The sequence below is a fragment of the Uloborus diversus genome, chromosome 4 (assembly GCF_026930045.1).
Source record: "Uloborus diversus isolate 005 chromosome 4, Udiv.v.3.1, whole genome shotgun sequence".
NCBI classification, from domain to species: domain Eukaryota; kingdom Metazoa; phylum Arthropoda; class Arachnida; order Araneae; family Uloboridae; genus Uloborus; species Uloborus diversus.
Window position 1 is genome coordinate 125,643,981 of NC_072734.1, and position 27,618 is coordinate 125,671,598.

At 35.9% G+C, this 27,618-nt stretch overlaps 1 protein-coding gene across 1 annotated transcript in view; it reads left to right on the forward strand.

Annotated features, from left to right (window-relative positions):
- The window catches only part of LOC129220822 (voltage-dependent T-type calcium channel subunit alpha-1G-like), a 188,240-nt gene that overhangs the window by 146,166 nt on the left and 14,456 nt on the right, over positions 1-27,618 (forward strand). Inside the window, exons 23-28 of the mRNA XM_054855252.1 lie at positions 173-301; positions 919-1,008; positions 2,536-2,728; positions 21,380-21,531; positions 23,758-23,867; positions 25,492-25,622. Coding sequence (XP_054711227.1) covers positions 173-301; positions 919-1,008; positions 2,536-2,728; positions 21,380-21,531; positions 23,758-23,867; positions 25,492-25,622 — 805 coding nt within the window. The remainder of the gene's footprint in view (positions 1-172; positions 302-918; positions 1,009-2,535; positions 2,729-21,379; positions 21,532-23,757; positions 23,868-25,491; positions 25,623-27,618) is intronic.

Sequence of the window (27,618 nt, forward strand, 5' to 3'; positions counted from 1 at the left end):
AATAAAAGAACATAAAGCCATATGCTAAAATAATATTGCTGAAAGACTGTGACTTAAGTTAGTAAAATATTCAGTATATCGCATGAAATCGGGGGGAAAAATTGTACTTTCTTTGTCATGCTTTCTTGATCGTGATTTAAGTACAGAAACATACGTGTTCAATTTCTTACAGTTGTTCAAAGGCAGCTTGTATTATTGCGAAGGGCCCGATATAAAACACGTCAAGAACAGGACAGACTGCGAATCCGACGCAAGGAACCAGTGGGTCAATCAGAGATACAATTTTGATAATTTAGGCCAGGTAAGTTGTCTTATTTCCAAAAGATTTGGCTTCCCAACTTGTGTAAAAAATAAATCTAAACCAAAACTGTGCACAAAATATTCCTAAAATTACATTCTCTGACTATGACAGTTTGCTTGTACCTGTGTAACAATAACTACGAAGATAGACAAAATGTAATAATATATCAATTAACGAATCTAAGCGAGATAAAAGTACAGGAAGATATGTTAAAAAATCTATTTAATGTTCTTAAAATTACAGAAATCTATTCACATGTGTCCTGATTTTAACCCTTTTGATTAGCTTTGAACATTATATGTTTGGGCAAAGAGATGTTTATAAGTGGCCAATACTATTCTTCGGTTAAAAATGTAAATACTTCCGTAGAAAAATCCCCTCTTTTGTTTAGTATTGATCAGCGAAGTTGCAAAACTAAACTGGACATAAAACAAGCAATAAAATGACGAATACACAACTAATTCTTCAGGTTGTTTCATGTTTTATGTCGAACAGTATACTATTTCCAAAGAGGTTGGTTTTTAGAACTTGTATTTCGGGTCACTGATTTTATGTTTACTTTACGTATAAATTACTTTCGGTCGTATTTCAGCACTCACGCCTAATTAATTTTCTAGGCTCTGATGGCCCTTTTTGTTCTCTCTTCAAAAGATGGTTGGGTGAACATCATGTACACTGGCTTAGATGCTGTTGGAGTAGATCAACAGGTTAGTAAAAGGAATGAAATCATCAATTATTACAGTTTGTGTCTTCTTCTGTGATAATTCCGTAAAAGGTCCACATAAATACTGTGCTTGAAGTTAAAGTGAACGTTTGTCGTAAAACAAGTAACGTTAAAGTTAAATAATAATTTCATAATTTTTGGACATAAACTAACTATAAAAAACACCGTGACATAAGGTGTATTTAAGATATTTCTCCATTTCAAGAGCAATCACTTTTCTCTGGTCAAGTTACAAATTACATTCAAATGTGAATTTTTATTGACTCGATTTTAAAGTAAAGAATTTGATTCAGGAAAGTTATTTTCTCCTATTTTAACTACAGTTGGGGCAAACCTAACCTGGCAACGTCGTAATGCTGTGATTCAGATCTGCGTAGCTTTCACAATGCTGCTAGGCTAGGTTTGCACCAACTATAGATAGTGAGATACTTGTATGTCATGCGCATACGAGTATTATCCCCCTTTCAAAAAGAAATCAAAATCAGTGTTCAGTATTACAAGTACGTTATGGAATCCAATTGCTTCCTCTCTTTTTCCCCTAATTATTAATTAATCAAAATTATTATATTCATTAGTGATATTTCAAATCGAACTGAAATTCCTGTAAAGTAAAACAGCGAAGATTCGATTTTCAAAAAATAACTTACTTTATTTTCAATCAGACTCCCACAAACAATTCAAAAAGCATTGATCACATCCCTCAGTCTAAACTAATAGTCCCAATAAAACGTGGTCTTACAGATGGATGGTTTATGTTGATGTATGGCACCTAGCACCGTTCCCCTGAATCCATATTTCTCCGAGATCATTGATGCCTGGATAACAATTGAAACATCGAAAAAACTGGGAAACTTAAATACAACTTAGCCTATGAGTTTCTAGTTGCATTATATGCACTCGAAAATGCAAATATATACGTATATATTTACTTGGAAACCCCACATCTTAGAGAGGGAATTCTTTAGTTCTAACCACTTGACATTAGAAAATTATAACTTAAGCTGGAAGACTTCGTACTGGAATCAATTAGGCAGCTATATTGAGACTGACAATAGTGGATTTAGTAGAACCTAGTTGGTAGGTATTTATTGTTGACTATTTTTTGTGTCGTGTCAAAGCAGAAATACTCTCCCAAACGGTAAAATTTTGTTCAAACATTCTACTTTGACTAAAAATGTATACTCTCATTTTCTCATCAGAGTGTTACTGTAACCTACGTACAGACTACTCGCCATTTTGAATGAGAGCGTCAGTAATTCCTATCAGACTTCTTATCAAAATCTTATGGAAAGAGAAATACAATTAATAAGAAGTCATTTTTGAGTGCAGTGAAATCCTGTTACTTCCAACCTTAAGAGACCACAACTTTTATTCGTTGTAACGCAAATTTAGTTGCAATGGAATGGCTAATGAACTGGAATTGAAAATTTATTTCGTTGAAATGGATATTTCGTCGTATTGGGTATTCGTTGTAACAGGATTTCACTGTATGTCTTTTTGTCTGTTGCAGCCCATCGAGAACTACAACGAGTGGCGCCTCCTATACTTCATCTCGTTCCTGCTCCTGGTGGCTTTCTTCGTGCTCAATATGTTCGTGGGCGTGGTGGTGGAGAACTTCCACCGCTGTCGCGAAGAACAAGAGAAAGAGGAGAAGGCCATGCGGGCCGCGAAACGGGCTAAGAAGCTCGAGAGGAAGAGACGAAGTAATAAGACGAATTTCGCGGGTTCGTGCTTCTCCCTTCCCTTCCCTCCCTCCCGTGGTCTGCCCCACCGAGACTGGCTTACCTCTGACAAAACGGATAGCTATACGATCGTATCAGTTCTACTAACGCGCGCAATGCTTTTTTGCATAATACTATCAAAACGTTCATGCGATTTAATATTTTTCAGCCCTTGTTTTACGAAACATTCATGACTATCTCGAGTTTTACCGTTATTCTTGAGCATATCCGTCAATGTGATTTATTCACCATTCCTATAACGTGGTTCCAGGAGTGTTATGACGTTACTTTTCCCCCATTGAAACGGCGTTAGAGAGGTGTAAGAAAACATTTATTTAGAGAATACATACGTATAAGGGTAACATCTGTGTAAAAAGGTGAGCCCTTTCATTATGCACTGTCTAAAAAGGAAAATCTTACAAAAATTATTACGTAATCATGATATTCTGATTGTAACCGGTAACCATGTTGCCATTTTCAGTCATTGGGCATTGTTAAGAGCAAGGTTAATTTTCATGAACATCGATATGAAACGAAGTTGAAAAATAATTATGGATACATCCGCCCATTTTTAAACCTAGAAAATATTCAACAACTATATTATCATTGATCAACCACTCCTACACATTGGAGATTTTGTTTTCTTTTCAATTTAGACATTTCATTCATGTATTAATGTTTTCAATACATATTAAAGTTTATTGGCCTAAATACCGTTAAAAAAATTAAATTTAAAATTATATAAGGATATTACGATATTACCAATGATTTTGAACGTAGAAAAATCTCAACTCATGAGTCCATTTAACTATCAAATGAGAATTTTAATCATTCAAAGATTTTTTTATTTATTTAGTTACTTATTTTCAGTTTCATTTTTTACGAGTATCTTCACGTTTCAACGAACAAAATATTCAAATATAGGTCAAATATGGTACCATTAATTTGGTAACTATGCCGGGTTAATAAAAATGATTTCAAAATATTAACGTAATTAAGTTGCCAAAACTCTTCCGTAAAAGTTGGAGGAACAAGCAAATTACCTTTTTGAAATGAACAGGCGCTTGCTTGCAAGATAAAGTATCAATTGCTATTGAAGCTTTCGGTGATAAAAATCTAGATCTCACTAGTTTAGCTGTTTGCATCAGTTTAATTTTGCTGCGCTGGTGAAAATGTACCTGTAATTCATGCGAATTCGCATATGATTTCTTTAATATGGAAAATCTGAATTTTAGTTTCATTCTGAAATAAATCTATTAAAGTGCTACAATTCGGTGTCTAATTATATTTTTCTTTTGCTACTTCATAGGTGTAATTTTTAAACTTAATAATTTCTGCGGCTGATACTGGCTTAAAACTCTGATCTATGCTGCTGCGTGCTTTTACGTGCGCCAGAATAAGAAAAATGCTTTTGACTTGCCTAACCTTTGCCTACTTTTTTCTATTTTTCTATGCTTAACGGAGCACTTCGGATGGATGTTTTACTTTTCTCTTAGTTGTGAAAAGCGCACTAAAAGAACGTTTTCTTTCCTGAAAACATGCTCATCTTGATTCTTGATGCTAATGGTTTTCAGAGAAACGGACTTAACTTTTGTCTGCTACTTGTTGTATTTGACTTTGCAAAATCTTAAGAAATAAATAGATTTTTTAGGGAACGTAAGCTACAGGGGATTCACAGAAGATGGTAGTCGTTGCTTATTAGATTTAAACTTACAAGACATTCCGAAACTAAATAAATATTTCGAATTTATGAAAGTCAAATACGTAACTACTCCTATATGCGTGATTTACTAACATGCTATTGATTAGATATGAAACCTAATAACAAAACAATTTAGAAAACAAAAGTAATAAAGATTAATAGCCATTGAATTATATTTTAATAACTTTAGTTACATTTAAAGAGAAGAAAACTGCGAACGTGACTTTTTTTTTTTTTGTGGTGAGCGCGAAAGTCGGGGGGAATAGGGCAGCGCTCAGGGATGGGATACAAGGGAGAGGGTCATGGAAGTCATGATGCCCCCATAGGCGGCTCATACGAGGAGGGGGGACAAGAGGGGCAACTGCGCCCTCACATCCAAAATTAAGGGGATCTTGCATCCTCACTTTTCAGGGTAAAGTAATAATGATGGATTGAACATTGAATTTTATAGGGTAGATTGATTGATTTCACGAAAGTAAAAACTAAAAATTCCAAATAAATTTTTATCTCACTTTTTTTCCATCTTATTTCATAAAAATTTAAATTTGAAAAGGAACGAGAAAGTCCATAGTGGCCATCCGTCCCAATTCTTGATGCCAAATTCCATTTTTAAAAGTCATGTTATCAATAATCAGTCAATAAAAGTCAATAATGTAGCGCAAGTTTACAAAATGAAGAAAAAAAAATCAACTTCAACGGCCACGCCCCCTAATTCAACAAATTTTCAATATTTTAACTTCAAATTTTGTTATTATGTTTCTCTTCTATGCTGTCAAATAATCTGAAAGTTTAGTAACAGTTGACGGAAAACTCTGCGGGCTATGAGCCGAAAACCTTAAAGTAAAGTTTGCATTTTTGAAAGAAATGCTTATATCTCCGTGGGTATAAAAGTTACTTTCACGAAAATATAAAAATAAACTATAGATAGTTTGCACAGTGCTGGAAACAAAAAAAAATTACGTTTCGTTGGCAATTAAAAACGTAACATAACGTTTTCTTATCATGATTTTACTTGGCATGCTCCCTTGTGAATTGACCGAATAACAAATATTCGGCTACAATCTGGCCGAATATTCGGTATTTGGCTAAATAACTAGAGTGCATGCTAAATAAAATCATGATAAGAAGTTCGCATGTAAAGTTTTTAATCTCCAACTAAATGTAATTTTTTTTTTCTTTTTTTGCCGGCACTGTATTTAAAATTTTAGTTTGAATACTGGGGGCCTCAAAAAATTATTTGGCATTGGTTCCCTCATAGTAGAGGGGCTATGGTAGAAAATATAGCCGGAAACTGCATTTTGTGATAAAATCATGAAACTTGGCATGCATGTAGACAATGTACTAAAAACATTTTTGGAAGGGGAAGCAATTCAAATCCCCCTCCCCATGGCAGCCAGTTTTGGTCAAAAATCCAAAACTACTTTTCTTTTTTATTTTTTGAAAAATACCCACTGTATCTTCTTTTGGGCATGGCTTTCTTTTCCTTCTATTATGCTTACTAAAGCGTAAAAAGTCATCAAAATATCTCTAAACCTCCTAATTTTAAAATTAATTTTTAAAACTTGATTTTTTGAAACAAAACTTTAAGTAATCAAAGTCTTTAACATTTCTTGAGGGGTCGTTTGAGAAATGTTTTTTATGCATTTTAAAGCACTGTGTTAAGGAAAATCAATTCATTTACAGTAGAACCCAATAATCCGAACCCTAGAAATCCGAAACATCAGAAAATCCAAACCTATGTTTTAGAATTTACGATTAAAAATTGATTACAAACTAAGAATAAAACTAGAAATTAAAATCCGTAAACAAAAGCTAGTAATTTTTCAAAACTTGAAACAAACATTTGAATTGTTGTTTAAGAATAAATACAGCACTTTGATTAGTTAAAACAAAATCAATTTTCATTATCTGTGAAAAAAAAAACTTCAAACACTTGGAAATGAAGTACGCAATTTTTTGGAAGTTTCACTCACATTCTGCAGTTTTAGCAGTCATATGTGCACTTGAAATAAGGGGGAGGAGGCACGGACGTTATTTTTACAGAACTCCAATCTTTATTATTATTAAACAATTTAAAACAAGTTTCAAGTTTTTTCCTCATTCGACGATTTGAGGCGTTTGTTCTATGTTTTAAACCATGTAAGAGGAAGAAATATTTAATTACTACAATAAGAAATTTAGTGCTATGTTAATAAAGCTAGCAATATTTTTATTATTAGTAAAATTGTTATTTCTTGAAATATAATTCACGGTTACAAAAACTACAACTAAATTGCAATACAAATCTGATTAAGTGATGCATACAACGATTATATAGAAGGCAATTTAAAACGTTTGAATTTGCAAGTAATTTACACAAGTACATAACATTTTCCATTGCAGTAGTTACACATAGGTGTTTAGATAAGTCCATTTTTGAAGCAGCCACAAGTAAAATGACAGCAGGTTTTTTTACACTTGCATAACGTAAATTCGCTTTCAGCAAGAACTTGAAACTTCGGGCAAGCTCAAACAAATAAGAACGTGCTTTTCATCAGTTACTGTAAAACCCCAATCATAAATTGAAGTTAAGGCTAAATTTTTGGACATACTGCCCCACTGATGTCCACTTTAATAAGCCCTAAATAACTTGCCTTAGGGCTTCAGCTGTGGGTGGTAAGTTATTCATTGATCAGTGTTCGCTGGTGGAAAAAGTTTCCAGCTTCATTTACGGACGACAAGTTGCATGCAGATGAGTAGTAGCAAAGATTAATGAATCGCTAAGATATTTGAAATTTTCAATTAGGTGTGCATTTTTTTAGGTTAGGATACATATATGAAAATACACCAATAACATCAGGATAGTCTTTTCATCATTTCCACATCGTCACTTTTTTCCGACCTGCATGAAAAGAGGTAACCATGGGAGTTCCGCTGAGAATGAGTGGAATTCTCTTAGAACAACTGATTTTTGCTGACCGAATTTGTACGCTAAGTCTTGGAGTAATATAAGTCGAAAGTGTTTTCCAGCTCCAAAATCTTCTTCATCCTCTTTTTGTACACCTGATGGAAGCATCGTTGTCAACAGTTCCAACGAATATGCTCATGTGTCCTCTTATTGCAGCATGCAAAACATGAACGAAGATCCAGAAATTAGATTCTTCGTGATTTTATGGCACTAGAGATGTCTTATTCGATGAAAATCACCGTCACATCATTAAGAGCAAACATAAGATCATATAGCTAGTGCAATCATAGAAAACAATTCTGTCTTATCTGCGTTTAGTAGAAACTGAACCAGTTCTTAGAAAGCAAACCATTTTCTCTAAAATGATATCTTTCTCTTATTCCTCGCATATGTCTTACTTGTTGTATCCTGAAAAGAATGCAGATACTCCACCGAAAAATTTTCTGTCCTAAGTCGTTTTATGTGAATGATGAAAGAACCATCATAGACAATGGCGTCACAATGTATCTCCAATAGCCCCACCATCTCCTTTCACTATCGCATTGTTTTGCGAAGCATGGTCCGATCCAATTACAGAAAACACGTTCATTGTCTTTTTTACAAGAAAACGTTCCTTTTTCAAAGACTTTGTGTACGTCTGGAAGGTTTGTGGATTAAAGAAAAAGATCTTGAATAAAAATTGGTAACCATTCAGTAGAGTTGCCAAAGTATATTGTAACGGATTCGGTGCGACTTCCACTTTCTTGAAATGAAGACACAGTTCTTGATAAAAACACAGGAGATTTATTTACACTATATACAGGAAAGATCTTCAACAACTGCTAAATTATTCATCAGCAATTAAGCAATTATCACACAACACCGTAAACTCAACGTTTACACACGTATTTACTTCCAAATACGAAAACAACACAGCGAAATGCCTCGCAGTAAACAGAGCAAAAATGCACTCAGTTCGAAAATCTCAATCGAAACTCACTTTTTATCCATCGCTAACGGTTTACATACACACCGAAAAGAAATCTCTCAAATATTCCACACGCTTCTTTAAAGTAGTAGACCGTTATCAATGAAAAGAAAGAAAATAGGGGTCGTATAATTTAGCCGAATGAAAAAGGGGTTGTATATTCTTTACGGGAAACTATTTACAGGTTACGTTCCTACAATAATTACTATTTACAGAATTTGTAACATTGCCCCCTTCCCAAGGACTGCACGTCCCGGGCAGTACAATCCCCAGAAAGGGTGCGAAACCTCTATCACAAGTTTACAAATATACACATTAATTAATAACTAACAGATACAGAAAACACAATAATAACAAGAAATATTACTAAACATTAAAAGCAAAAATTATCTACAACTTTTATGTTATCAACCATGGTTGTTTACGTAATACTCATGAACTATGGCCATAGTATGGGGCTAACCGATCATAATGTACAACCCTAGGTTTTGCATTAGGTGATTTTTGGATCCTCACTACGACGTCATTTAGTCGGTTAACGACTTTGTAGGGTCCATCCCAATGCGACTGCAATTTGGGTGAAAGACCTTTCCGTCGGATGGGATTCCATAACCAAACCTTGTCGCCGTCGTTGAATTCATGTCCAGTAGACCTTGTGTCGTATCGGGTCTTCATCTTCTCCGCCGCGATGTTGATTCGCTCTCGTGCGAAGTTATGAACGTCTTCCAACCGGGCCTGGAGATCCTGGATGTACTCCTCAGGCGATGAAGGCGCATCCGGAGGACGACCGAAGACGAGATCACAAGGTAGCCGAAGCTCTCGTCCGAAGAGCATCTGAGATGGGGCGTATCCGGTAGTCTCGTGGACAGCACTGCGGTAGGCCAGCAGGAACAAAGGTAGCTTCTTGTCCCAATCCTGTTGATTTCTGGATACCATAAGCGAGAGATTATTCAGGATTGTGCGGTTAAATCTCTCCACCATGCCGTCCGATTGTGGGTGTAGTGGTGTTGTCCTAGTTTTCTCAATTCCGAAAATTTGACATAGGCCCTTAAACACAGCAGAGATGAAATTCCTCCCTTGATCGGAATGAATCTGCAAAGGTGTTCCGTATCTCGAGATCCAATGTTGGACTAGAGTCTCTGCTACGGTGGTAGCCTCTTGATCTGGAATGGGATATGCTTCCGGCCATTTGGTGAAGTAGTCGATGGAAACAAGAATGTATTTGTTCCCATCAGCAGTTCTTGGTAGAGGACCCAGGATGTCGATCCCAATTCGCTCGAAAGGAGCTCCAACGTTGTACAGATGTAGCTTCCCTCTGCTTCTTTTCTTCGGTCCTTTACGAGCAGCACAGGCGTCACACGAATGGCACCACTTCTCCACGTCATCCTTCGCCTTGCTCCAGAAGAAGCGTTCCCGAACTTTATTGAGGGTTTTCAAGACACCAAAATGTCCTCCAGTCGCACTACTATGTATTTCTTTCAGAACATCTGAAATCCTTGATCGGGGAAGTAGTAACTGCCACCTAGATGTTTTGCCGTCGTCAGATTCCCATTTTCGGTGTAGCACGCCGTTCCGTAAATGGAGCGAGTTCCATAAAGCCCAGTATCTTTTTGTTGCAGGACTGAAGATGGAAACGTCCTGCCAGCTAGGGCGTCGACTGTCACTTTCCATGAACTCTAAAATTGGTTTTATGTCGGGGTCTTCAAGTTGATCTTTTCGAACTTGGTCATCACTCCATGGATCAGGTTCTGATGATGTTGGAGTCACTGTCACCTGATAGGCGGTAGGGCTAGTCGTTCCATCCTGTTTCTCGATTCGGGAACAATAGTGGCAGTTCTCAGGACAGGGTCTCCTTGATAAAGCGTCAGCATTACCGTGAGATAACCCTTTTCGATGCTTGATCTCCATGTCATATTCCTGGAGCCGCTTTATCCATCTGGCTATCTGGCCTTCTGGATTCTTGAAGTTCAAAAGCCAAGTTAACGAGGCATGATCTGTCCGAAGCAGAAATTTTCGGCCGTAGAGGTAATGATGGAAGTGTTCTACAGCTTTCACTATGGCCAGTAACTCCTTTCTGGTGACGCAGTAATTTCGCTCCGACTTTGATAAGCATTTGCTCCAGTAAGCGATGACATGTTCATTTCCGTCTATTTCTTGGGATAAAACAGCTCCGATGCCCTCGTTGCTCGCATCAGTGTCCAGGATGAAGGATTTTTCAGGCTGAGGATAGGCGAGGATAGGCGTTGATGTTAAAGCCTCCTTCAGTCGTAGAAATGCATCTTCGCATTCTTTGGACCATTCAAACCTTTGCTTGCTCTCCGTCAGCTTATGCAAAGGCCGTGCAATGTTGGAAAAACCCTTCACAAACTTCCTGTAGTACGTGCAGAGCCCCAGGAAACTTCGCAACTGATGGATGTTTTCGGGACGACTCCAACTCCTGACCGCAGATACCTTCTCTGGATCGGTTTGTACACCTTCAGAAGAGATGATGTGACCAAGGTAGTTCACTTCCCGGCGGAACAAATTACATTTGGACGGGCTTAACTTCAGATTGGCCTCCTTAAGCTTTTGCAGCACCTTCCTAAGATTTGCCAGATGTTCTTCGAAACTGCGTCCCACGATGATGATATCGTCTAAGTAGACCAGACAGGATTCGTAGGAAAGTCCTCTTAACACTGTCTCCATAAGACGCTCGAACGTAGCTGGTGCATTGCAGAGGCCGAAGGGCATCACTTTGAACTGCCATAAGCCTTGTCCAGTTGTAAACGCTGTCTTCTCTCGGTCATCAGGGTGTATCTCAACCTGCCAGTAGCCGCTCTTCAAGTCCAGGGTCGAAAACCACTTGTGTCCGGAAAGAGTGTCCAAGGTGTCGTCTATCCGGGGAAGAGGGTAACTGTCTTTCTTGGTGATTTCATTCAGCCGTCGGTAATCGACACAAAATCTGGTGGAACCATCTTTCTTTCGGACCAAGACGATGGGAGAGGCCCAAGGACTGGACGAGGGTTCGATGACATCATTCTCCTGCATCTCTTTCAGGAGGGTCTCGACCTCTTCCTTCTTGGCAAACGGTAGTCGTCTTGGATGCTGTTTAATAGGGGGGTGTTCTCCAGTATAGATCCTATGCTGCGTTAAATCCGTCCGGCCCACATCCTCCGATGTAGATGAAAACAGATGCTTGAAGTCGTCCACCAATTGTTCCGCAGCAGTTCTTTGATCATTCGATAACGGCGCACTCCCAATTAACTTCGATGTCAAGGACTCAGAAGACACAGTCTCAGGGGAATTGATTCTTCTAATGATGCAGTTTACTGGAGTACAAGTTGCCAACACATCACCTTTTCGGATATTCCTGGGCCTTTCACTCACGTTGGCGACTCTCACAGGAATTACATCCTTGGAAAGGTCCACAAGCGTAGATGCTACCAGCACTCCTTTTAGGTTGTTGCTTAGGTTAGGGTATTCAATGAGTCCAAATCGAAAACTACTGCTTTCTTCAATGGAGCCAGGTATTAATGATTCTGACCTTGAGGGAATCGATAAATCTGTTTGGGCTATTATTTGATGAGCGGATTTTACATCACTTTCTGCGGGGAAAACGGCTATGTCTTCTCTCATCGAGTGCAGCTCATTAGTCTTGAAGTCGAGGTTGAAGTCATACTTCTTTAAAAAGTCCAATCCGAGAATGAAGGGGTCCGTGATAGCAGCAACGAATGCCGTATGATGGTAAGTGGCATTTCCAAACACAATTTCTAAGTTTACTTTACCTTCAATCTCGATCTTGTCACCTGTCACAGTTTGGAGGGTAACGCAGGGCGGCGTCCAAAGAATGTTGAGTCCAAATTGACGAGCCACATCTGTTCTAATGATTGTAACATTGGCTCCAGTGTCAATAATCAGTTCGCAGGGAAACCCGTTTACGTATGCGTAAACAAACAGTCCATTACTGCCACCACTCGTCGATGAAATCTGGAAAACTTTAAGATGGGGCTCATTCCAATTTGGCGACCTCCGCCCCGCGAGATTGCCATGGCTTAGTTTTCCTGGACCTGCGAGGGAGAGGTGCTCTTCCCTCTGGTTTCTTGACGAGCTTCACAGTTTCTTCGTAAGTGACCCTCGCCACCACATTTCCAGCACTTAAATGATTGTCCATTTTGGTACTTGGGAGCCGAAGTCCTTTTGAGGATTCCTGCAATTTCTTTTATTTGCTTTTCCAGTTCAGCAAAGCGAGACGAAACCGGATCAGGCTCATCAGTTTTCACGCCGCGGATTGAATGGCGATCCTTGCGGGTTGCTTGCTGGGCGGCCTCCAACTTCATCGCATACACAACAGCAGAACTCAGGTCTTTGACATCCGCCATCCGTAGAGCTTTCTGGATTTCCGGATCTCGAACCCCGTCTATGTAGTAGTTGAGTGCCAGGTTGTCTCGAACATCCGCAGGACAGTCGCAAAAAGCAAGATGAGACAGTCTCTCGACGTCCGCCGCTAGCTCTTGCAGGGTTTCCCCGGTTTTCTGGAAACGGGACTTCAACTGGAGTCGGCTGAAGTCTTTCTGGCACTTCTCACCGAAGCGAAGCTCCAACGCAGATGTGAGGACGGCGAAATCCAGGCGCTGGCTGTCCGGAAGGGTCTGAAGAATGTCCGCTGCGTCACCTCTCAGGGATGCTGCAAGATGGCAGGCCTTGGTAGCAGAGTCCCATCCGTTCGCTTCCGCCACTATCATGAATTGAGTTTTGTAAACCTGCCACGAAGTTTTCCCATCAAATGTGGCAAGTTTAATGGACGGTCGAGCAACCGATGTGGGAGCGCCAAACTGTACAGAGCTGCTTTCCGCGGTCGCCAATCTCCTTTCCACGTCCTTAATTATTTCTTCCTTAAATGAAGTCAATTTCTTGTCCTCTTCTTCCAACTTATTTTCCATATTGGCGATGCGCTCTTCCACAGTATCAAATTTTTCTTCCAGAGCATCGACTTTATCTCCCATGGCGGTTAGTTGATTCTCCATCATGGTTTTCATCGACGTTAGGTCACTTTTCATTTCATCGTGACTTGTAGTAATTTTAGCAGTTAAATCACTATTTAACAGTTCTTGGTTAGTCGCTAATTCATTTTTCAATTGTTCTTGATTAGCCGCAATGTCATTTTTTAATTGTTCTTGATTTGCAGTAAAACTTGCAGTCAAATCACTTTTTAATTGTTCTTGATTAGCCGCCATATCATTTTTTAATTGCTCTTGATTAGCCGCCAAACTTTCAGCCAAGTCACTTTTCGCAGCATTAATTGCTTCCAGAAGTTGTTTTAATTGGTTATCCATTGCGCGAGTAATCACCATAAAAACAAAGTCTATAAATTCAAACAGTCTTTATGAAAAAATGTCCAAAGTCACACTTACTCCAAGAAAGTCCAGAAGAAGCCCCACGTTGGGCGCCAATTGTAACGGATTCGGTGCGACTTCCACTTTCTTGAAATGAAGACACAGTTCTTGATAAAAACACAGGAGATTTATTTACACTATATACAGGAAAGATCTTCAACAACTGCTAAATTATTCATCAGCAATTAAGCAATTATCACACAACACCGTAAACTCAACGTTTACACACGTATTTACTTCCAAATACGAAAACAACACAGCGAAATGCCTCGCAGTAAACAGAGCAAAAATGCACTCAGTTCGAAAATCTCAATCGAAACTCACTTTTTATCCATCGCTAACGGTTTACATACACACCGAAAAGAAATCTCTCAAATATTCCACACGCTTCTTTAAAGTAGTAGACCGTTATCAATGAAAAGAAAGAAAATAGGGGTCGTATAATTTAGCCGAATGAAAAAGGGGTTGTATATTCTTTACGGGAAACTATTTACAGGTTACGTTCCTACAATAATTACTATTTACAGAATTTGTAACAATATGTATAGCGTACAGCAATAAAATGAAAAACACACACACACACACACACACACACACACACACACACACACACACACTCACAAAATCAACTCCTTCAAAGTTTCTGTAAAAATACTAAAGTTGGTTGACATCTATGACCTAATAAACTTTAATTTTAAAAGCACCAGCTTTAATACGGTGCTCCAAAACTTGAATTTGTTTATATATATGGTTTTATATATATATATATAAAATAAGAAAAAGCTTACTGATGATCAATTGGGTGACGGAGAATTAACAACAACAACAATAGTAATAATAATATAGAACAGAAATTTAAAATTCAACTTTAAATTTCTTTCTTTTCGAATTATGTTGTCTTGAAATTAATTTCTCCCTTTTTTCTTCAAGTCCTTATTCTATTATACCCTTCGCAAATAGTTTCAATTATGTGTGCTCAGTCATTTAAAACGAGGGGCATCATGACCGGATAATTGGACAGTTCGGGCAATTAGAGTTCGGATAACTGGAACCCTACTTTGATATAACACTAATGTAATGTATCTTCAAATTCAGAAACCTGTAATTATGTTATGGGGGGGGGAATCACTTCAGGGAACTCACAATTTAAAAATATGTTTTTTTTTTTTTTTTTTTTAAACCACTTTTTGTGAAGTTATTTCTGAAATTAGACATTTTTTGGAGTTTTAAATAGTAAAAAATGTAATAAACATCCATAGAATGACACAACCAATGATTTAAAAAATTATAATAACGAAAATTTAAAAAGAATCGTCTTTTTTATATTTTGGACCAAAAATGGCCGCCAGGGGGGGTTTGGGGGGGATTTTGGAATGCCTCCCCTTCCTAAAATTTTTGTTTATACAATGTCTACAAGCAAGCCAAGTTTCATAATTTTATCACAATTTGCAGTTTCTTCCCCCGTAGCCCCCCGACTATCATATCTTAATTGGGGTCTGATTAGGTGCCTTATTCTTGGCCGATTCGGTTCTTTAATATTGACATCTAAGCAGTTTCATAAAGTTTTTGAACCAAAACCATTAATTCGTTCACAGGATGAGGGTTCATTCTTCCTCGTGATTCCCCCCCCCTCCCAACCTCTTAAATGGAAGTCCGCATCCTCCCCTGGCACCGCTGCAGTTATGCCGAAATAAAACGTGAAAAGAAATTCCTATCTTGCTTAGTTGATTTAGCAGCTTTAGACTCTTTTCGCTGCATTTACTAACAGAATATAAATACTTGTTCCCATTTAGTTTTGGGATAAATTTGGCGCTTTCCCATTCCACTCTACTCTCCTTTAGGTAAATTTTAAAAAATCAAATGAAGTGATAATTTTAATCAACTTTTAAACTAACGTATGGCTGAAATCGTTCGAAATCTCTTCAGCTCATTTTTTTTTTTTTTTTTTTTTAACGGCAAAGATTCATTCCAGCATTTGAAACCAGCGTCTAATGTTAACAAATTTACTTTCCTACCATTCTGACAAAAGACGACAACTAACTCCATCTATTGACAAAATCTCGATTTAACAATTAAATGCATCATTTTCTCAATTCAATGCCTTCATCGTCATCACTATCGTTAAATTTGTACTGCAATGAACAGAGGCATATGGCATAGCTAGTTTGTGACAAGCAGAATTTTTTTGAGTTTGCTTACCGCGTAGTTGTTATTTTTACAAATGAAAGAAACACGAACATTTTGGCCAAGGCCGTATCCAGAGGGGGGGCCTGAGGGGCCCGGTCCCCCCCCCCCCCCCGAAACCCAAAATGTTTTGTACCGTAAAACAGAAGAAGGTTTTTTTTTCCTTTTTTAAATTCCTATTGTCAGAAAAAGAAAATAACAATTTTTTTTAATTCTTAATTTTGCTACTATTCAAAATTTATAATATTTTGAAGAAGTACAGAAAAAGCAGTTCTAGTTCTCATTAGCTGCAAGGCACACTTGAAATTTAGACCTTTAATTAGGACTTCCTGCTCCCTTTCCCAATTCAATTCAGGGCAGTCCAGGGTCAAGGCAGGCCCTTTGTCAGTTCGGTAGACTTTTCAAGTCTACCAAACTGACTTCTGTGCACTTCCTCCTCCAGAGGCGTGCACAGAAATTTTGGTTCTGCCACAACTGCTTTTTTTTTGGGCCCCCTCCATAATGTTTACCCATATTTTCAACCCTAGGTTTAAAAATATTGGGCCCCATTTAAGCTCGGGCCCGGGCCAACAGGTGTCCCTTCTCCCCTCTGTGCACGACCCTGCCCTCCTCCCCCTAAAACTCTTATAAAACACACTGTACTGATTTCGAGCCGGGGACTCCCCAAAGGCTGGGTCCCTAGTTTCCGATTAGGCGAGTATATTGTTACCAAGATGTGCCAAATTCAGCTCCTTGATACATCCTGAGTAAAAAATGCAAAAATCACGATTCTCGCGTTTTTGTAGCATAATTTTCAAATTCATTTTTGTGACTGATATGTTTCTTGTCTTGCATTTATTTAATGCCGAATTCAGCATCATGGAAGTTCTTTTGTTATTGCTTGTTTTTTTCTAACTTCTACTGCATACTGTTAATACCTTATGTATAAGAAATAAATAACTCTCTTTCATTTTCTGCACTACTTGTGATTGAAAAAAAGTCGTTTCGAGAAACATTTCCTTGCATTTATTTTTAACTTAAAACGGGTGTGTCTTACAAAGTTATAATCATTTTGTAAGACTGTGCAATCAACTTCTGAAAATGAAAATAAAGAGCATGAAATAATTTCAACTGTTAGAGAGTCTTTGAAAATTATTTAAGTTTTTGAAATTCCTTGAAAAGTTCTTCAATTTTGTATCTTATCAAGAAAATAAAGTATGAATTGTCCAAATGGCCAGAATATTACTCTTCCGTTCTTATTTTCTGAATGTCTACACCATTTCTTTTAAACTCTTTTGTACAAGTTTCATACTGTAGGGCATTTAATGAAAAAAAGGGGGGGGGGGGTAGGGGGAGTGATCAAAAACAAACTTCACTAAAAGCCGATATGAGCAGATGGGGCGGGGTGCTTCTCTTTTCTCCTCTCTCGTTTTTCCTCTCTGTCCATTAAGTTCCATGATTTGTCGAGCAAGCAATTTTTATTTTGTTTGATCTTGATTTGCAAAAGAATGTATAACTTTTAAAAGACTTTGTTTGCCTCTTTTTTTCTTCATATTTTTGTAGTCTCAATTACCTAATATAAAGCCTCAAAATACAGATTTTTTTTTCAAAAATTTCTCGGGGAAAAACCTCCGAACCTCCTGAAATTATGGATGTTCTACATCCGACTTAAAGGGACACTCTCCTGTTATCCTTACCACTACAAGGTGAATAAAAAAATAATAAGAAATTAAAATAACAACAGTTCAAACAGTGGAATCATTAAAAATCGAGACAAAAAGTCTTCTATGTTAACATTTTTATGCGTTTTTTTGTGTCTATATATACTATGTGTGTGTGTGTGTGTGTGTGTGTGTGTGTGTGTGTGTGTTAAGGCAATGTGCTAATCCGGGCCCCTCCCGAAAAAAATTTCTGGATACGGCCTTGATTTTGGCTCTTCAAAAAGAAAAACAGATCAAGCTAATTTTCTTTTTCAGGCCCTATCAGGATAATTTGGCTTCATGCTAAAACCAAAGCCTTGTAAATCGAAAAACATTTTTCTCCCCCCCCCCTTTCTGGTTTTAAATAATATATCTTCATACCAAAAGTAAAATCACGTATGTATAGTAAAAGCGTCTCCGGAAGCGTCAATTTCCTCTACCTCTCGCTGCTATCTTAATCAGCAATTAATTGTTAATACAGTCTCAATGATTTTGTATTACATTAAATGTGTTACGATAGATTTACCGGAAACCGAATTTAGAATATTCAAACATGCTTTTCTTATGCGGAAGGTAAAAATCGCATCAAAATACAGTTACTCCTTGTTTTATTTTATGAATAGTTCATTTTCTACAGTATTGTTTATCAAGAAACTAGAGTGCTCGGAGCTGTGTCTTCTGCTCATTAACACTCACCTACTCGCGACAACCCTTTACGAACAGAACAAAATGAAAAACCCCTCTCTACTCTGTAGAAAGAAAAATTTAATTAAAGTTATTTAGATACAATGAGTTAATTAAAGTATTCATGAAAATTACAGCGACATGAAAATTCTGCTCCCACCGAAAAACATGCAGTTTGATTAAAATACACATCACAATTTTTCAGCCGCTTCGGAGACCACCCCTCCCTCAGAGTCGAAACTAACTAGTACTAAATTTCACAGCTATAGATGCTAAAGGGTTCTTGAGCGTAGTAAAATGGCCGTTTTGTAGGGTTGAAAAGTCGTTTTACAATTCGTAGTCTCTACTAACATTTTACTCTTTTGCTCCGTAGTTGAATTGAGTTTCTCTCTGAGTTTTACTAAATTAAAAACCCTTACATATTCCGTTCTTATTGAGAAAATTGGAATGAACTTCATCATGTGCACAAGAAAAAGTTCTTTTGAATGACATAGAATCTTAGTTAAAGAGTGTGGGAAATAATTTGTACCCTTAATAGGCAATTTATGATAGATTTTATATTGAAACAATTAATTGCGAAAATTACTCCTAAATGCGAAAAACCTGGGGTCCGAAGTAATTTTGTATTAAACCTCAAGGCAGCAGATGCTATAGGGCGTCCTGGACGTGGGTCACACACAAACACATTTTCCTTGACGAAACTTTTTTTTTTTCATATACAGAGAATAATACAATGCAATGGATATGTACTGAATAAACAAAGTGCAACACAGAAACTAGTTCAAAATTTTACAACGTAATAGGTTGTTTCCTTCAGTCAAAAGTACTACTTTTAGTCACAGAAACTGATAGATTAAGCAAAAAAAAATAAATAAATAAATAACATGAACCCAGAAAACTTTCATTTTCCCAACAGCTATTTTTTAATGAATTTTTTAAAATGTCCATTTTTTGATACACAGGTGGCCTTCATGACGTCACAAATGATGTCCCTTTGGTGCACCTTTCACTGAGTTCCCACGTTATGATAATCAAGAAGCGAATTAAAAATTGCCTCTACGCTTGCTATCAACTATATCGTTGCCAGTACACGTGAGTAAAGATGCGAATTAAATATTGTGCTCTTCTGAATGGCAACAGTGAATGGCATTTCATCATTTGTGATGTCATCGGCAGAAGCGTAAATAATGAAAGCGCGCCGATTTAAGTAATTTTTTTTAAATATTAAACTTAGTCAAATTATTTTTTAAATGGTCAGTTCCTATTTTTAAGCTTGCTTTTTCAGAAAAAAATACTTTTAAAATTTTGGAAAGGGCCATATTACAAATTTGTTTTCTAAAGATGGCATACATTAATTTACTCATTTTAGTTTTCAAATGAGCAAGCGAAGTCTTGAAATTAGCGAAGATAATAACTTTATTCATTACTTCTTGTACTAAGGACGATAGAGGGAAAGAATACTTGCGTGAGAGAACATTCGCAATAAAGTTTTGTGGAAAATTGACACGCTTTTCATTGTATATGACGCATAATCAAGTGGGCTATGTTATTTTTACAGTATTTGCCCATTTGACTACCTGCTTTGATTACTTTTTATTGATGTTAGCGCATATATGAAATTTCTTTAGAAACTAAATTTAAAATGTCGCACGGGAAAAGTTGTGCAACAGGAAAAAGTAGGCCCTCATAAAGACAGGATTGACTGCGTTTTAATTTCGTGGGATGCTTGAATAAGACTAACGCTGTGTTTGTCTGCATAAATTTCCAATGAAAGATGTAGTGCAGTAGTTTCTAGAAACTCCTTTTTCAGTGCAAATTTGCATACATTTATGCGTTACTTTCATTCTGCATAATAGTAATTATTTCATTGATTGATTGAATAGGTGTTCAAATTTTTGAAACATGTCTTTGAAAAGACAAACTTATTTCAGCTCTTGTCTTAAGTTTCCTTTTCTCATTTAGAAGTACCATTTCCTTTTCTACGCATTCTTGACTACGTAAGTATTAAAACTTCAAGCCAGTCTCAAAATACTTTGTGTGGTGTGTCGCTGCTTATCTTTTCATTACCCTTCCAATATGCATTAGTTGGCGTAGCAAATATCAATATGCTTTGCCTTTTTCTGTGCTTTATGTTGCTTTTGTAACCGTAACTATGTGTTCGCATGGCTGTTATTTCTCGTGGACTAATTAGTATAAAGCTTGGGACAAATTTAACCTAAAAAATAAGTGAACAAATAAAATACAGTTGATTCTCTGTTTAACGTCTTTCAAGAGATCACAAAAAAGTAATAAAAATATATCTCTCTTTAGAACTATTTTTTTAACTTTATGTGCTTTTAAAGTATCGCTCCAGACATTGAAACAAAATTTTATTGCTATCACTCGTGAAGCAAACACAAATTTAGAAGATAACAAACTAAATGCCCTTTTCGATGGTTGTTTTTATTTTTACCTTTTAATGGTTCTAAAATTAACTCTTTCTAAACAATAATTCTCCAATTCGAATGTTTGTTTTTTTTTCCAAAAAAGTAAAAGTGATATGTTTACCTTACAGTTTATTTGGTAACGGCATTTAAAAACAACTTTGATCCCATTTTCTTTTGTCACGCAAGGACCTAAAATTTAGTGTTTCAATTTTTTTTTTTTTTTTTTTTTTTTTTTTTTTTTTTGCTAATAGATTTTAGACATTCGAAACAGAACCGGATTTGCATGCCGGAGGTTAGCATGCCCTTGCATGTAGCAAGAGGCATATGCATGACCTCCAAGATACCATAAACTTTTATCACTTTAAAAAAACAAACAATGCTGAAAACTTTTGGCTTTATTATTTTTATTCCTTTATGTTTAAAGATTATCTTGACAAAAAAAAGACGTTACTGTTTGTGTTTTTATCATTGTGCAAAGGCTTTCTCAAAACTTTGATTTCATTTTTCTAAGAAGTGCAAGAAATTGTCCGCATATTATTTTCTCCCTAACCAGCAGTTTTCTTGGCAACAATTAGGAAATGATACTTCATGAGCTATAGCAATAACTTGACGAACATCTTTTTTCCCTCTTTGTCATCTGATAGTTTGTTTTCCCCGTTTTTTCTCCGCTAGAAATGCGAGAGCCCCCGTACTACATCAACTACTCCAAGCCTCGCCTCCTCACCCATAACATCATCACCAGCAAGTACTTCGATCTGGCGATCGCAGCCGTCATCGGACTCAATGTGGTCACCATGGCAACGGAATTCTACATGATGCCCATGGTAACCGCCCACTCTCTTTTCTTCACCCCATCTACCTGTTGCTTTAAAATAGGAAATTTTGGCTAATATCCTCAAATTTCGAGAAGATTTATTTATATTTCAATGCAACTTTGAGACCAGGATGATCATTTACGAAAGTTGTCAACAATTTGATGTAAATTTCAGTACTGATTTTCACAGATAATTTGAGGCATATTTAACTAATCGTATTTCAATGTGATCACTAAATTATTAGAAATTATTATCGTAAATTCATTTTGTCAATAGCATATATGTTATATATTATGGAAAGTTCTCAATTGTATGTATGTATATAATAATATACATACATACAATTGAGAACTTTTCTTAAAGAAATGAAATAGAGTTACTTTAGAAATCAGGGTTTGTTTAAAAAACGAATTTAAATACATATTGCTCAGTAACGTCAAACTTACGTGCATCTTTCTAGTATTAGTGATAAGGGGCCATTCATTGAATACTTAAGGGTCCCAAGGCGGAGGGGGCGTTAGAAAAATCTTTACATACCCTTATTTTGGGAGGGGGGGTTCAAACTAATTCTTACGTAATATTTTCCAAGTCGATATTTCAAATCAGAAATCGCGCTGTCAAGTGGTTTTGTGGGGATGATATTTCATTTTCGTCTGAAAGGCAAAAACGTATAATAGGATGAGCTGTTTTTTACTTGTTTTACAAGGAATGAATAATGTAAAATGTAATAAAATAATCGCACTACGCATGGTGTGTTTTATTTTTAACTAGTATCGCATCACATGATATATTTGAAAAAAAAAAGAAAATCTTTGATGAACGTTAAACTGGGAGTTTCAGTGTAACTGATCCTTTTCCAGCAACATTTTATTATTTTGAAAAACAAAATTAAATTTTACGTAAGAATGGGGAGGGGAGGTTTGAATAATCTTACGTACCCTTACATAGAGGAAGGGGGGGGGGGCCAAAAATTGCCAAAATCATCCTTATGTAAATAATGAATGGTCCCTAAGCACACTAACAACATGAAATGCACAATATCATACCTTCAATGGGTGAAAAATATGATCTTGTGCACTTCATATTTTCAATGAGCATATGGATGATATTTTATAGTGAAATTTGATTTACATTAAAAGCGCAGTATCTTTAGTTTTGAAAGAAAAGTGGAGACATTTTCCAAGAAATGGGGCGATGGAGGAAAAATTCCTCCATTTCTTCACTTAAATATTTGATCGCTCCTCTTTTGGGAGATTGTTGAAATCATAAAATCAAATGGGACCATGTTCGAAGCTACTGTTTATAAGTCAAAGTTACATGTTCCTCGTTGGCTCTTATTTTTATATAAATGAGTACATTAATTTATGTATAGTTGAACGTTCTCTACTCAACAGGACTTTTAATATAAATGCTTCGGTTATCAATGCTCTTTTAATATGTCCAAATTTGAATTCAGGAATAGAATCATGCTCATCAGTTTTAAAAACATGATAGGGTAACGGCACGAGTAACAGACCAAGGGTCCAATAACAGACAGTTTTGAGTTTGGATTTAAATAATAAGAATTTTAGGCAGGTAAACTGATGTTGCTGTGGTTCATGAATGCGGTACTACCATCTAGTGCTATCAGAGTGAATTTTATGAGCCAGTTGGTGTTTGTAAGGCAGTGGTGGAAGATTATGAACAGCTACCACGATGACAGATGGGATTTCATGTTTCTTTAAATTTTAATAAGGCTTTAGTTCTAAAAATAAAGAACTTTTGCACATTTTGAAGAGAAAAAGGGATTTTGTCATCCTCTCCTCATCCTATCTGTTACTGGGTATCATCAAATTTTTCGGTTTGTGTGACTGGGGGTCGGACCTTTTTCCGAAATTGAGCGAATAAAAATAGAATCAACTAGTTCAGGGGATCCAGAAGCAGCCAAACATTAGCTGAGATGTAGTTGCATGAGAGAAAAATATTTTAAAAAGTCTAAATACATTAAAAGGCTCAGAAAATTGAGTTAATCTGAGAGCGATGTCTTAAACATGTCTGTTACTGGTGCCGTTACCCTAATACCCAAACAACTCTTCACTTTAAATCCTGAAAATATTTTTAACTGCAAGTTATAAAAGACAAAAATAATTTAGAAGTTATATCAAATACATGAATTGTCTTTCAGATGTAGCTGTAACTGTGCAATAAGAGTTGCTATATTTCGATAAATATTAATCGCTTTCTCTGTTTTTTCAGGAACTGGTGTACGCTCTCAAGGTCTTCAACTACTTTTTTACTGCCGTCTTCATTCTAGAAGCGGCAATGAAAATTGTTGCCTTAGGTTTACGCAGGTACCTGTCCGATAGGTAAGACTTCGTTTCCACGATCGCTTCATAAACTTTCCTTTCTAATTTATGCTACATAATATCTCCATCAGTTATAAAATATCTTAAGACATCTTATATAATTAAAAGCTGAGCTTATGTATCTATGTATGTCCATGTTACTTCTCCCGAATGCCAATGAACTGACCATCGAGGTATCGATAGATTCCTAATTTTCCCGTCTTTATGTTTGGCTATTTAACATAATCCTCCGATAATAATTAGCGGGAGATATCAATTAAAAACTATTAATTATGACACTTAGATTTCGACATAAAATCCCCATTTTTCGAAGGCTTTCCTTCATTGAAATTAGTATTCAATGCTTGATCTCAACTTTCCGTAACAATACTTTTATTAAAATTTGTAGCGTGAAGAAAAACATTGAGACGAAAGATCTGTTGCCATTTTTTCTCGAATATGAACAAATTAAATTCTGGCTTTTGTTTTAAAGGCTTTTCCTGTAATCGGGGGATTTAAAATGTTTACTTTTTGGTTATTTTTCCGCAATCTGCCGCAAAATGTTACTGTTTTTTTTTTTTTTATTATTCAAGCTTGATTGTTCAACTCGCGTCACTTAACCTAACTTTTATTTTCAAGACAGACCGTGCAACGCCGAGCGATGCAGCTCGTATACTCTTACTTTTAACAAAAACACTTATACTCAAAGTAATCCTTCCGAAAAAAATCCTATATATGTAGTGTAATGATTTACAATTTCAGTTATAACTACCCACACAAAAGCCTTACTTGGTTATTTGAAACACATATTATTATCAATATTCAAACAAACAGTTATGTTTAAATGTCAAGCTTGTATTTTGGGCTTAAAATCCATAAACTCTCTAGTCATATTAACTTTCAGAGCTCATACAAACCCGCACTATGCATATTGAAATAAAGATTTCGATGTATTACATTTTCAAAAACAACAAATACAACATTTATTTTTCTACTAATATCATATTAAATCTGCATGAGAGACTGGAGTACGTAGCAAGATCTCTCTGATTAATACACGAATACAAAACTTGCTGCACAGTGAGTTAATCCATGTATTATAGTCAAAAGTATTTCAAAATATCTTTTGAATTATAAAAAATACTTAGATGTGATGTAAAGTGGTGATGTTTACAACAAAAACCGTATCGTAATAACTACAATAGGGTAGAATGATAATTTTCTACTTTTATTTAAAAGAGCAAAATTAATGCCGAAAATAGAAGAAGAATTTAAAAAAAAAAACATTTCAATAAAAGTTTGACAATAAAATACTTAATAAAAATAAAACACTTAAAATATTCTTAATATACAACAATTTGCTAAATAAATTTCCCATTGCTTCATTTTGAAAAATGTATTTTACCTTAATTACTTCACTTGCCCTACATTCTTCTACTGCATAATTGTATCATTTTTGTGTTTTATGAAGCTCAATGTAAATACTCAATTCGGACAAAACACGTCAGTTCATTTAATTATTATTAATAATTCATTGAAGCAGAAGTTTTCAGAACCAAAGATATATTATATTGTTCTTAATCAAACAAAAGTTGTATCTCTCTGACTCCACCACAGCTTCAAAATACTTGCTATTTCTTTACAGATGGAATCAGTTGGATGTTGGAATCGTCATCCTCTCCGTAATTGGTATCGTTTTGGAAGAAATGGAATCCGAAGTTATACCAATTAACCCGACAATCATACGTGTAATGAGAGTTCTTAGAATTGCGAGAGGTAAGAAAGAATTAGTGATGCAAGTGGAAATTTTTAGAAACAATTAATGAAATAGTACAGATAATCAGTTGTTTTCAATTCAAACTTTAAAGGAACGACGCAATATTTTATTCAACGTAAAAAGAGAACTACCAAGTGCTTCAATTGATTTTAAATGCATACATTCTTATTAAATGTTTTCATTCTTTCATCTATATATATAAAAATGGAGTTTGGTAAATTTGTTCCCTAAGATCTCAGAAACTACCCGGCAGATTTGGCTGAAACTTTCACCGTTTGTTCTTTTTGGTACTGGGGAGGTTTGCAGACCAGTTAGAAAAAAATCCGATTGATAGTTCCTTTTTTATTCTAATTTGTCCAAATTTTCGCATAAATGCCCCAATATGACGGTGAAAAAATACTTGCACATATTAAAATTATGTATCCATCGAAAGCGCTTATTTTTCTGCTGAAGATGGCATCTGTTAAAAAGTTCTAAGTTGTATGAAAAACGAGTTATGAGCTTTTTTTTCCATGTTCGAAGGCTTTCCTCAACCCAATTCATTATTTAGTGTATCATCTCAACTCCCAGTTCATAGTTAGAATTGTTGAATGTTTTGTGTTTTGTCCGACTGTTTAAGGCTTTTCTCAAATCAAATCTTAAAGTAACGTTTTTTCCCCAAGATTGGCTAATAATAACTAGATTTGGTTGATTATTTTCCATTTAAACGGAACTTTAGTGTAATTAATGGGGGTTTTTTAATTATTTGTGCTGATTGGATTTTTTAATCATCATCCAATCTAACAGCAGAAACCTCGCCCAAATTTATGCAGAAAGATTTCAGTGCGGATGCATTTGGCAGTTTTTTCAACTGTCGCGGTTTTTGAAGTCAAAGACTACGTAATAATGTTTGTCAGCTTTCACCATGTAAACAAAATATCGTCAATCAAAGAATCTTTAAAGCTTTTTTTACTGTAAAATAATCCAGCAACTAAATTAGGCAAATCCATAAACAGCACAAAAACTTCCATTAATGTGACTTTGTGCACAAATTCAAACCATCGCCAAATTTTACTACTTATTTTGGAAACATTTCGGATGAAATTGTTTAGCGCCATTTTATGGTGACCAAAAGTATCTTAGCATATGGCGACAATATATCTTTAACAAAAAATAGTAACATACCGTTTTATAAAGTAAGGAAGGGAAGCATTATCCAAGGTATCCCAAAACGATTCCCGAAAATTCAGTAACATTTTAAATCGCACCAAGAACCCACAATAATTAAAATTTTCCAAAATAACTTAAGCAAGTTTAAGGGGATCACGTGCGCGCGGCTACATTTTTTTTAAACAGTTCGTTCTTCAATAGACATACAGAGAAGGTAAGACTCCATGTAAAAAACAAAAAAGTATTAACTGATAAATCTTTTTAAACATGTGAAGTTTAATTTCATATTTCGGAAATTCTTCAAATTTGTATACGCTTAAATTTCGTGTTTTCGTTTCTAAATGAGTACTATTTTGCTCTTATTACTTACTGCTACTTTAGTTTTATGAGTAAGGAAGAAGCTAGATTTTAAATCACGTCAAAAAGGTGTGTTTTAAGTTCTTTCACCTAAAACAGAAAACAAATGCAAGTATAATTATTGCTAACCCAGGCAACGCCGGGTATTTTTGCTAGTTATATATATATATATAAATATATATATATATATATATAAGGATTCGACCGATGCATCGGCGCCGGTGGTTCAACAATTTAGCCATCGGCATCGACCTCGGCCCATCGCCCATCGGCCTTAAAAAATGTCAAAAAGCCGATGGAATTGGCCGATGTTTTTGAAAAAAAAAAAAAGGGACCTTTGTTGCTTTACTTTTTAATACTTTTAATACAAAGTAAAGGGAGTTATTGTTTTTACATAAAATTGTTTACTTAAATTTTAGTACGAATTTCTATTATAGTCAACCCTGAAAGAGTTTTTAATACTGCATTCAGGTACCAAACAAGTTAATT